Source organism: Pteropus vampyrus, unplaced genomic scaffold (assembly GCF_000151845.1).
Source record: "Pteropus vampyrus isolate Shadow unplaced genomic scaffold, Pvam_2.0 Scaffold182, whole genome shotgun sequence".
NCBI lineage: Eukaryota > Metazoa > Chordata > Mammalia > Chiroptera > Pteropodidae > Pteropus > Pteropus vampyrus.
This window is the reverse complement of record NW_011888963.1, coordinates 2493406-2506259: the sequence shown is the minus strand read 5'-3', so window position 1 is coordinate 2506259 and position 12854 is coordinate 2493406. Positions and strand designations below refer to the sequence as shown.

General features: G+C 30.3%; 1 protein-coding gene across 7 annotated transcripts in view; it reads left to right on the top strand.

Moving 5' to 3' along the window:
• TRAPPC13 (trafficking protein particle complex 13) overlaps positions 1-12854 on the top strand; it is a 36269-nt gene that overhangs the window by 21322 nt on the left and 2093 nt on the right. For 4 of the 7 annotated variants that reach the window (XM_011371079.2, XM_011371081.2, XM_011371078.2 and 1 more), the window contains 6 exons: positions 1158-1230; positions 2245-2289; positions 5356-5373; positions 7121-7254; positions 8534-8732; positions 10012-10112. In XM_011371079.2, coding sequence (XP_011369381.1) covers positions 1158-1230; positions 2245-2289; positions 5356-5373; positions 7121-7254; positions 8534-8732; positions 10012-10112 — 570 coding nt within the window. The remainder of the gene's footprint in view (positions 1-1157; positions 1231-2244; positions 2290-5355; positions 5374-7120; positions 7255-8533; positions 8733-10011; positions 10113-12854) is intronic. The other 3 variants (XM_011371082.2, XM_011371086.2, XM_011371083.2) reach the window with 1 other exon arrangement.

Genomic DNA, 12854 nt, shown 5'->3' with positions numbered 1-12854 from the left:
AACCACTATTAAAATATTGGTGTATTTCTTTCCAGTCTTTGTATGTGCATATCAATAACATAATATAATTTGCATAGTATTTTACAAATGTTTTATTATATTACCTATGGTTTTATCTTCTTCAATTCACTGTGAACATTTTCCCACTTGAGTTAGTATTCTTTGAAACATTATTTTTTAAATGGCTTTATCTGACACACTAGGACCATTTACTTTAATTTGTTTACTCTAATATTAAACTTTATTTCCAATTTTTCACTATTATAAATAACACCATAATGAACCCCTTAATATCTCCTTATGATAGATAGCTCGAAGCGGGTTTACTATGGGAGTATATAAGCATTTTTAAGGTTCTCTTACTGAAGAATTGTTTTCTTGTAACTACTTTCTTGTAACTACTAGCAGTGTAAAGAGAGTTTCTCTAAACCCTCACCAATGCTGATATAACTTATAAAGAATTTTGCCAAATCTTATTAGATGGAAAAATCTTATCTCATTATTTTAATTTGTTTCCTTGATAACTTGTGAAGCTGAACATTTTCACATTCTTGTTAGCCAATTATGGTATTACAACTTATCTATGTATTCCTTTCCTCTTAATTTGAGTGAGATATGAATGTTTTGCATATTGACTAACAAGAATTCTTTGTTTATTAAGAATCTAACCATTTCGTATTTTGCCCATTTCTTATCTGCTTTTTTATTTTGTTTTAGTGTCTTTGATTTATCCAATTTAAAAGTTTTTGAGAATCTTTTCTTGTTCATTGCATTTATGTTATGAACTCTTTCCCCATCCTGGAATTTTTTTAAAATTTGTATTTTCTTTTAGTTTATATGAACTTACTTTTTACATTCAACTATTTGGTTATTCTCAAATTTATTTTGGAATATATTTCACCTTTTGAAGGAAAAGGTACAGATTTCCTGCTCCAAAATTTGTATATCTCATTTTACTAATCAGAGCTTTCTTGTTCGTGTAATTATATCCGCATCTACAGGAACTTTTTTTTCCTGCTCCAGGTTCATTTTACACTTTCACATTATTGGTATAAATATTTTCCAGATTTGTAGATGGAATTGAAGTGTATTAGATTTACTGTTAAGAAACAAAATTGAAAATTATTCAGAATCGTTAAGCTATCTTTCTGTTTCAGCTTGGTGTGTGCAGTGAGTTATACAACTCAGGGCGGAGAAAAAATGTATTTTAGAAAATTCTTCAAATTTCAGGTATTGAATATGACAACGGTAAATGGTTTTTAGATGCCTTTCTTTTTCCTAGAAGTGTACACTTATTTCTACTTATATACAGTGAAAAAAGGCTCCTTTAAATAAAGAGCTTAATATTTTTGGATTTGTCATATTGCTAGCAATCTAAAATTAGAAATAATTAAGTTAAATGAAAACAGAAATTATTATTACCAATGTAATTTTTTATAATGAAACTTGAAGATTTTTATTAAAAAAAATGTTTTGTTTTTATGACTTGACAAAACACATAAGAACCTAGAAAGGGGAAAACATGAGTGTAAAGTCCAGAAAAAAATAAGTGTAAATTCTATCAAATTTCTAAAAAAATATTTAAATGAGAGATTATTGACTTGGGCTGAGTTGACCAAGCTTCATCAGGGACTGCATGAGTCACAGAAACTGTAGGTAGAATTTTGTATTTATACACAGTTTTCACAGTCATTGATCAAAAATAGTTAAAAACCACCAGTTTAACATGCATATGTGTGTGGGTGGGGAGATGAGACTACCATATGAATCCATATGTAGATCTAAGTATGACGCTATCTATATTTTCATTCTTCTGTAAAAGAAAGTACTATCAATAGGAAAAAATTTCGCTATTGCTTTCCTATATTGCTCATTTGTTTAACATTTTGTATGCTTTCTAAAAGAAAATAAAAGGAGCTTCAGTTGCTTGTTTTGGTAAACATTTTTTTTGTGTGAAATATAGAAAAAAATGTGTTGAGCAAAACGTGATGAAGTAAAACCCATGTAACTATCATCCAATCAAGGAATGATGGTTGCTTTTTAAAAAATGCATTTAGGATTGTTTTTTTGTTGTTGTTGTTGTTTTGTTTTTGAGGAAATATTGTGTACCAATTAGAAAAGAATTTTACAATTAAAATTGGAAAATGCCTTTGATAAATTTAAGCCCTATTATTTAAAAGAAAGAAATAAAAAATCAGTGGTCAAATAACAATAATTTCTGATTAATATGCTTTATTCAACTAGGTTCTCAAACCACTGGATGTCAAAACCAAATTTTACAATGCAGAGGTAAGTGTTGGGCACCTAATGTGATTTCAGATAAACATTAAGATCTTTGATTAAAATTCTGATGTATTACATTCTTTAGTGAAATAAATTGCAAATTACTTGTGAAAAGTGATCATAAAGTTCAATCAAAAGTAAATAATTTCATTGTGGATCTCTTTTAATCTGCTGTTTTCAATTTACATGGAATCAGTATGACTCGATTTTTATTCTCATTATTAATTTTTGAGGCTTTCACCTCTTTCATTAAATGTTTGCCTTATAATTCCATTTAATGGTTGTTGTTCCTTTCTAAAAACATTAGCAATCTGTTGAGTATTTACAATATTGTTCTGTTATTACAAAAATTGTAGTAGATCTAATACTGCAAAAAAGATTTAATGTTTACATGGAAATACATTGACAAGTAGAGCTCAGCATATTAACTTGTTTGTCCTGAGATGTCAGTTTGCCAGCTGGTTAGGTGAATGGTTTGAAACAACCTGGGAGAAACAAGTTTGGCAATATTATAGAAGTAACTTTTAGAATAAAAGATAATCTGTATTCTATCCTAACAAAAGAGATAAAATGGAATTAGCCATTGGAGAAAGGTTTTATTGCTTGAATTTCTTTTACAAAATTTTATTTAATTCTGGCTTCTAGAACACCAGAAAAATCAGATTTCCTAATGGGTACCTACTTCCTAAAAATCACGTGTTTCATATCACAGTGATGAATTCAAAGATATTCAACTACAATATTTTGAAATGAAAATTATATCTTTATTACTCTGAAACCAGATGATAATCAGAAATTTGCAGTCACGTGTTATATTTGGTAGATATTTTTACTTTCAGCTTTACTTACTTTTTTACTGAGTTTTTATTCAGTATAAAGTTTGTTCTAGAACTAGGCAAACTGAGATATCTAAGATAAGGAACCTAACCTCCAGTGAAGACCTATTTAAGGAGAAAAAAAAAGGCATAAAATAACAAAACTACCTAGCATATTATATAGTGAGTCTAAAGAGAATGATATAAAAAGATATGCTACAGGAACTCTGGAGGTGAGATTTTGGAGTAATCTGAAAAAGCTTCATGAAAGAGCTGGGAAACAGTCTGGAAACAGTGGATGTTGGAAACATCAGTGTCAGAACAGTGAAGGCATTCCAAGCAGATTTGCAAACGCATATGGAATGTTATAGTGAAGAGCATACATATATGATGGGAGGTGTAGTCTCATCAAGGAGATTACTAGATGTTTAAAGAGTTAACATATTCTTTGGTGGGTAGAAGAGTTGGGATGCTACATATTTGTTCTACCTTTTTTGCTATTAATAGTGTACTGTTGATTAATTATAGTATAGCTATTCAGCTTGGTAAATTTTAGTCTTATCATTTTGTTGGGAAAGCATTCATATTATGAAGGGAGATTGGTAACTATTCTGTTAGAATAGATATGTTAGAAAATTAAAAATAAATAGGTAAGTAGATGGGTCTCATTTTTGCTATAATTGGCTCCTAGGAGTGCACATAATAAGGTGTTTTAGGTTTTCTTTGTTGAAAATGTTTTGGTACATTTTTGGTACCAAAAATTTACACTAATATTTAGAGTGATTTGCAAAGAATTTTTTAAATTGCTAGCTATTCCATGAATAATATTCTAAAAATGATGTATTCCCCCACAAGAAAGAAAAAACCCACAATTTCATTACACCAAAAAGTAATTGATTTTTTATTAATCCATATTCTTAGTCTTTACTCATTTATATATAATCTATTTTTATCATAGTAACAATTTTGCTTCTTTTCCAGTTAAAATCACATATAGACATAATTTTTAAACTTTGCCAACAGACTTCAATAAAAATTTTAGTAAAATTCTGAACTTTTGAAAATAGACAACTCTTTTAAAAACCAAGAATAAACAAGTAAGATTTAGGGCCTCTCTAAAATATTCAGTAATACCTATTAGGCAAACAAATACTGTTCAGCCTGTAGCATGAGGCAGATTCTGTTGACCCCAACTAGGAAATTCAGGGAAATTATAGGAGTTAGTAAACCACACTAACATCTGTAGGTGATATTTACTATTCTGTGCCATAGTCCTTACACAACTATAATTAGCCCTACATCTGTTGCAAACATTTTTGTATGCTGTTTCTAAGAATTCTAATAATATGTGAATCACCTAAAGGAAAATGAATTTTATGAGAAACTTCATTGTAGTCTTCTAAAATAGGAAAGCCTTGCAAGAAAACTGATGATATTAGAAGCTAGGATTCAAACACTGGTCACCTGGTGGGTACAGGGCTCCATGCCAGGTACTGAAGAAAGATGTATATAAACTGAACATCTTCTCAATCCAGAAGTAACTTGGATCTAGTGGGTGAGACTGGCATGACATAACTATAACATAAGCACCCCTATCCCACTAGATCATGAGGTATATAAATACTCTGGGAACATAGAAAGGTGAAATGATTTCCAGCTATGTGTTTGACAAAAGAAGGACATTTGCAGTGGCCCTTGATAAACACGTAGCTTTAAAATATATATGAAAAAAAAGTCCATGAAATCTATTAACAAGAAGAGAATAAACTCTCAATTGTCTGAGATGGTCTAGCCCACCTGAAATGTGATCCATTGAACCCTAATCACCTAACGTGGTCGTATCTAATAAAGGATTCCATTATTAGATAAATTTAGGAGAAGTTCTGCAGTATATCTGAGTGTGAAGGATAGTGCATATACATTTTAAGTAATCAATGAGTAATTACAATGTAGGTAAAGAATTTATAGAACTAGAAAGCATGGGATATAATTTACGTACCCTTGAATACTTGCTTCTGTTTAAATATTCACCTGTAGTGTTCTTCTATAGTTATTTAACCTTAGCAGTTTCACCTTTTTAGAAAAATGATTTGTCATATTTATGTTGCTTTCTATTTACTTTCTTGTTTTACTAATGCTGTCTTGTTTAGTAAATTTAAAAAAATGCAGAAATGCATTTTATTTTAAAGTTAGTTATTCTTTTTCTTTAACATTTAATTCTGATTTTTCTAATTTTTCTTTTTTATTTTTCCATTAGAGTGACCTCAGTTCTGTGGTAATTTGATTTTTTATTATAAATTTATATTCTTACTTACCACTTTTTCTCTCTGACTAATCTTTCTTTACAAAACATAGTGGAAAAACAAAGTTAGTTATGAATAACACCTATTTGACTTCAAAAAGATGTGTATAACTTTTTGTACTTTTTATATTATATTGATTTCTTATTCTATGAGAAAAATAGATCAGAGATTAAATTGTCAAATTGAAACTATTCTCATTTTTAGTGTTTTTCCCTTAGGTGTTTTTTTAAAAAGTCATGTTAACCTTGTTTAAAATAGCTATGGGGTTTTTAACATCCTACTGTAAAATACCCTACTATATACTTCAATTCTTGGAGTAATCTAGGTGAAATTTATCTGCAAATGCACTATGGTTTTAGTTTTAAGTCTGGGTCAGGTAAAGATGGCCCTTTGACAATAGTAAACAGAAGAAAATGAAATTTTCCCAAGATGGCTAAAATCATTTTCAAATTTTTATTTAATATAAGCAGTATTTGCTTATGCAGTGTTACATTACATATATAATAACAACAGTAACTGCCATAGCATTGAATTCTTAATTTTTCAAATGTCAAATTATTTTATACTAACTGTTCAAACTAACTTAATTTTCCATTATGCTGCTTGTTTTTCTTTTATCTAAAACCTTTCTAAATTTATGCAGAAAATTGCATTTTAAAATTGAAGTGTGGGTCTATGGTTATTTTTAAAGCAATGGATTGATGGGATATATTTATTGTTTTTGGGTTTTTTTGAGGAAAAGTAAGAATAATGCTTTTAAATGGTATATTTTAAACAGATATGTCATTGTATTTCTATTTTCATTTGAGAACATGTGCCAAGGACTAAAGAATTTGTTTTATTTTAGATACTAATACATTAGATTATAACTTCATCATTTTATTTTTGCAAAGGATTTTCATTTCCCTGGATTTACTGTTAAAAAACCTTATAAGTGCCAAATTATTTTGGTCATAGTTTGTTTTGTTTCTATATGTATATATATTACTGTGAAACTTTTGAACAAATTAATTCTTGAATATCTTTAGTACATCATTTTTTATATAGGTTAGTATAAAAATGAACCAAATTGTGTTATCTTTTAATTACACACACACAAAAATAATAACCAAATAGTATAAAAAGGATGTTTAACATAAACAATCAGGGATTAAAAAATTTTTTAAATGTGCTTATTTAAATTACTCATTGACTGAAATACTGCTGAATAGCATCAGTTTTCAAATCTTCATTAAAGCTACAAAATACCTTTTGTTTTATTTAAAAGTTCTAAGATTGTCAGGTGTAATTCACATATTTTTTAGCCCTAAAAATACATTTAAAATGAAACAAGAAATTACTAATGACCACTAACAAATTGTTTTAATTAAAGTTAAATCCTATAAGATTATATAAAATAGATTATTCTAGTGGATGAAATTTGTGACATTTGTGAATGAAATTTCAGTTAAATATTTTTGGATGTTAATACAAAAAATATTATAGTTATCCCCTATCCATTGTTTACAAATTATCAGTTGACTAACACGACCTTGCCCCTGTTAATTATGTTAGGGTGAAGAGTTCTTTTCTTGCATTAATTATGATAACTTTGATTTGCAGGCATGAACTAATCACATTTGTGATTAATATTTTTTCTTTGTATAGATCAGATATTTTTTTGAGGTTAATATTTTAAATACCATCATACTTTGGTGGATATTTTTTTCATATCCTCAGACCGATGAAGTATTTCTCGAAGCCCAGATTCAGAATATTACAACCTCACCCATGTTTATGGAAAAAGTTTCACTGGAACCATCTATCATGTACAACGTAGCAGAATTAAATTCAGTCAACCAAGCTGGAGAATGGTAAATATTAATTATCAAGTGTTTGCTCTTATTTTAAAAAGTATGAACTTTCTAACATCCATTACTCTTGGAGGATTTATAATTTGTTTTTAATTAATAGACTTTATTTTTTTTAGAGAACTTTTATGTTCATGGAAAAATTCATCTGAAAGCATAGTTTCCCCATATCTGGGCCCCACTAACAGTGTCCTATTATGTACATCTTGTTTTAATGTGGCACATTTGTTACAGTTGATGAACCAATATTTATACTTATTATTAACTGAAATCCACAGTTTACATTAGGGCTCATTTTTTGTGTTATACATTCTATGGATTTTAACAAATGTAATGACATGTATTCAACTATTATTGTATTATTCAAAATAGTTTCACTGCTCTAAAAATATTTTGTACTATCTACCTATTCATAAAAATAAAGATCCTAATTGTTTGCATTTGTGTTTTACTCTTTAAATCACTTGTTTTTTGAATTTTTATAATAATTCAGTGAGGTAAATATGGAACCTTTCATTTTATCCTGCAAATGATAAAACTGAGGCATGAGAAGGAATGATGGAAAAGTTAGAAAGGGTAAGGATGAGGATAAATTTTAAGAAATATTCCTCTCAACATCAAAAGGAGTGGGCTTAGGAATAGGTGATTTAATATTTTGTAAAAATGAAATATATGTCTTTCTATGAGTAATTTAGAAGAAGAAATAAATGTAGGGTTTATATTAATATGGATAAAAGGTAATAGCTGGAGAAAGTACCTGACTTTCTTAATAAAAAATGAAAAGTTTGCTTTTATTTTATTATGGTTAGATACAGAAAAATTCGTAGCCTCCCAGACCCCACTAGGACAGACAATTTTCCATTCTCTTCCTGATATTTTAGTTCATTGTGAAAATGATTACTTAGTTTATGATGTTATATTTCTCCTTATTCTTAACTATTTTTTTGATAATTATAAAGGAAAGAATACTTAAAGTTGTGATTTCTATTGCATTTTTTTAGTTAATTGATACATATTCAATATTTTAGGTAATATAATGCATTCTATTATAAAGAACCTCAAGATTGTCCACATCAACTGAACAAATTTAAAGAAAAATAAATCCTCTTAGTACAGGTTCTTTTCAATTATGTAGAAACCACTGAACTGGTCTGTTCTAGATTTTTGGATGGTAAATCATTCAGATTTTTGGATGGTAAATCAAAGAGAACAATCACAATCAATGTTTTTCTTTTAAAAGATGCTAGAGAATAATCTCCATCTCTATTTCCATTCCTCTCAGTGTAACTACGTTTGGGACAAGAACATATTTGCAGCCAATGGATACACGCCAGTACTTGTACTGTCTAAAACCGAAGAAAGAGTTTGCAGAAAAAGCAGGCATTATTAAGGGAGTAACAGTAATTGGAAAGTTGGATATAGTGTGGAAAACAAATCTAGGTGAAAGGGGAAGATTACAGACCAGCCAACTTCAAAGAATGGTGAGTCTGGAAAAAACTAGTGGGGGCTTTGGTGTGGGAGTGGTAGGTAGTTAGAACAACTTAAATTTTCCTAGGTCTATCACTGAAAATCAGACCACTATAAAAGGCATTAATATTACTAGAGATAAAAGACTAATAATTTCACTGATCTCTAGGTAGAAAATTGGTATTGAAATTAATGAAGAATGTTCAAATGTTAACTTATCCTTAAAACATTGTTTTTACTTTACCAGACAGAAATTAAAATAATTGCTTATCAATTGTTCCCGTCTATGGTAATTTATACTCACTGTTCATCTGTGTTCCACTATATTGGTTTTTCGTTTTTTGGGGTTTTTTTTTTTGCAATGTCTCTTACTACAGTCACATACTCAGTTCATACCTTTTTTTTAAAGATGTTTAAAATCCGAGTCATCTGAAACCCAGAAGGCGAGTCCCACTAAAGTTACCTTATAAGCACTGGTAGGATATTTTATCTGTATTTCTGCTCTGAGAGTAGGGATGGCTACCAGTCTTCTTTTTCTTGTGCTAGTTAGAATATGCTACAGAATCCTCCTCCTTTTGTGCTAAATATTATCTATTCTGATACATTCTAAAATTTACTTTTCTTTTACTGTTTAACAATTTGAAACAAAAATATTATCACGGTCTTTTTATTTTTAAATTACAGTTGATATACAGTATTATATTAGTTTCAGGTGTACAACATAGTGATTAGACATTTATACAACTTACAAAGCAGTCACCGCAATATGTCTAGTATCACTGGACCTATGTTTAAATATAGCAATTAACTATCATCCTGCCATGGCATGTTCCAGACTTTGGTATTTCTATGGTCCATCCCTGCTGATATGTCTTGTGAATAGACATGATTTTCTTCTTGGATCATTTCAAAGTGATCATCCTCTATTTCTGTTTAGGCAGTAATCTTACCTATTTATAGAGTTATGTATGTATAAGCTACAGTATCTTTGGAAAACATTCCTTTAAGATTCAGACCTCCTGAAGTTTCTTTACTGATAATTACTTGTTAGACTCATTTTAACTCTACTGAACAGAGTAATTATAGCGAAAACAGTCAGGGTCTATAGTGCTGTTTTGCAGGTAGTAGCAGCAAAGAAAGTTAGGATGAAGAACAGTAAAATGACCAAAAAATGTTTTCTCAGAATATCAGCTTGGAGACCCCACAACTGTTGCGTGAATGTATTGGTGTGGTACCGTCATTAAAATGGAAAGGTTTTATAATAGATATTAACTGTGTTGTTTTTTCTTTTAGGCTCCAGGTTATGGAGATGTTAGGTTGTCTTTGGAGGCAATCCCAGATACTGTAAACCTAGAAGAACCTTTTCATATTACCTGTAAAATAACAAACTGCAGGTAATGCCAATGTTTGTGGATGGATGTCTTTCTTCCTCATCTACCTAAAAGAAAGTTTTAAAATCTTTTAAATAATACTGTCTTCTTTTAAGTTTCCTCTTAATATATAGCCTTCTCTGATGTTGATGTTGAACATTGTAAAGTCCTTTATCTGGTAGCTGTATATTACATATTTTTGAGGTCTTACTATATTAGACACTTTCTGTATTTGATTATACTCATGCATCATACCCTATGAGGTAGGTATTATTCACGTTCTATGCAAGAGAAAGCTAACGTAGAGGTTAAGTGACTTATTCAAGGTCAGAGAGCTAGAAAAGATGGAGCCAGAATTTGAAACGTATATTTGACCTCAAAGCCCATATACTTTTCATTGTTCACACTTCCCTCTTACTTCACATTACTAAAGCATGAACTAGTAGGTTCTTATAGAATAATACATTATAGATTTAATGTAATAAGGTATATTTTTTTGAGCCATGCTATACCTGAGCTGTATCTTTAGTATTAAGAAAGTATAAATTGGTTACGAATTTAATAAAAGGGATAATCATAGATTGGAAAATAGGACTTTGATAATTAAGTGAGAGTATTATGTAGCTATTGAGAAGCAAAGAGCACAGGGCTTTGAAGTCAGAAAAACCTAGGGTCAAATCTCAATCCTATCACTTTTGCTACTCCTTCTTTTACTACTTGGTATCTATTATTTGTTGGGGCATTTTGATAATATTGTAATAATGAATCCCAACCCTCATAGTCTGAATGTATAATCCTTTTTAATTCCATTTCCATTCCAACCTTACAATATTAGAGGGGGATAGGAAATAGTTATTCTTCAAAATTATAAAAATACCTACTTCCCCTATGAAGCTACCTAGAACTTCCCACGCACAGTTAATCACCTTTTTCTCTGTCATAACAAATTTTTTTTAAAATTTATTAGCTTCAATGTATAGTACATTGGTTAGACATTTATATAGTTTATAAAATGATCCCCCTAATTGCTCTTTCTCTTCTCTGGCTCTCTGCCTAGCCATTATATTAATGCTAACTGCATTCCCTATGCTATGCTCCCCATCCCTGTGACCACCTATCAACCACTAATTTGTACTTCTTAAGCCTTTGCCCCATTCTCCTGGCTCCTCGAAACCCTCCCCTCTGTCCGTCACCAGATTGTCCTCTGTATTTGTGAGTCTGTTTTTCATGAGTTTGTTCTTTTTGTTCCTTAGATTCCACATATAAGTGAAATCATATGGTATTTTTCTTTGTCTGACTTATTCCACTTAGCATAATAACCTCTAGGTCCATCCATGTCATTGCAAATGGTAGGATTTCATTTTTTTAAAAGCTGCATAATATTCCATTGTATATATGAACCATAACTTCTTTACCCAATCATCTGTCAATGGGCATTTAGGTTGCTTCCACATCTTGGCTATTATAAATTGTGCTGCCATGAACATAGGGGTGCATAGATCTTTATGAATTATTGTTTTGGTTTTCTTGGGATAAAAACCCAGAAGTGCAATTGCTGGGTCAAAAGGTAGATCCATTTTTAACTTTTTGAGAACTCACCAGACTGTTTTCCATATTGGCTGTACCAGTTTGCAATTCCACCAACAGTGTATGAGGGTTCTCTTTTCTCCACATCCTCACCAACACTTGTTCTTCGATTTATGATGACAGCCATTCTGACAGGTGTGAGGTGATATCTTTTTGTGGTTTTAATTTGCATTTCTCTGATGATTAGTGATCTTGAGCACTTTTTGTATGTCTATTGGCCATCTGTATTTCTTCTTTGGAGAAGTATCTGTTCAGGTCTTCGGCCCACTGTTTAATTGGATTTTTTTGTTGTTGAGTCATAGCAAATTTTAATATAGTTTTTTAGTGACACTCACATATTGCTACGATTATTAGTCCCTTCCTCACTAGATTATGAATTATTCAGGAGAAGGGATCATGTCTTAACCCTGCATTGTAAATACAGTGCCTGCCACATCATAGGAGCTCAGCGAACATCACACACAGGGTAAAGACCCTGTGCGTTTACGGTCTGCTTTTGGATTTTTTTATTTTGAGTTTTCTGAGGTACAACAAGTCAGTTATTGACCAAGTGACAAAGTGCTGTAAAAAGTAAATTCAGTTTCTTTTGGTGTTCACTTTTAACTTTTGGTGATTCAAATAAGTTTCTTTTCCAAAAAGCACTTGTTTCTTAGATTTTCAGTTTCCTCATCTATAAAAATGGGATTTACCTCATGTCCCAACACACACACACACATTTAACATACCTACTGGATTTTTGCAAAATGTAATGAGAAAATTCATGTAGTGCATCTAACTTGGTCTGTGCCACATAGTGGGCATTTCAAATTTTTGTTGGGGAGACAGAGACATATAATAGCTAAATATCATTAAATCATTATGTCTAAAAATCAATAAATTTAAAGTTAAAATTTAAATAAGTATTTTAACATATGCAGCCAATTCTGAGAGAAAAAAACTAAAAGACTTGAAAGTAGTCCTGAATTGTGGTAGAGTAAGACTATTTTTCATTATGACCTTTGTTGTTTTTTTTTTTAATAATGCAGATTTACAAGTAAAAGGTTTTTTTAACTTAATATGTTTAAGCCGATATTTTAATTATTACGGTGATATGAATTATAAGCAGAAGCAAGCTTTTCATGTTAACACAACAAACTGAATAGTATTTACTTCTCATGAACCTTGTCAGTCATTTCCTAT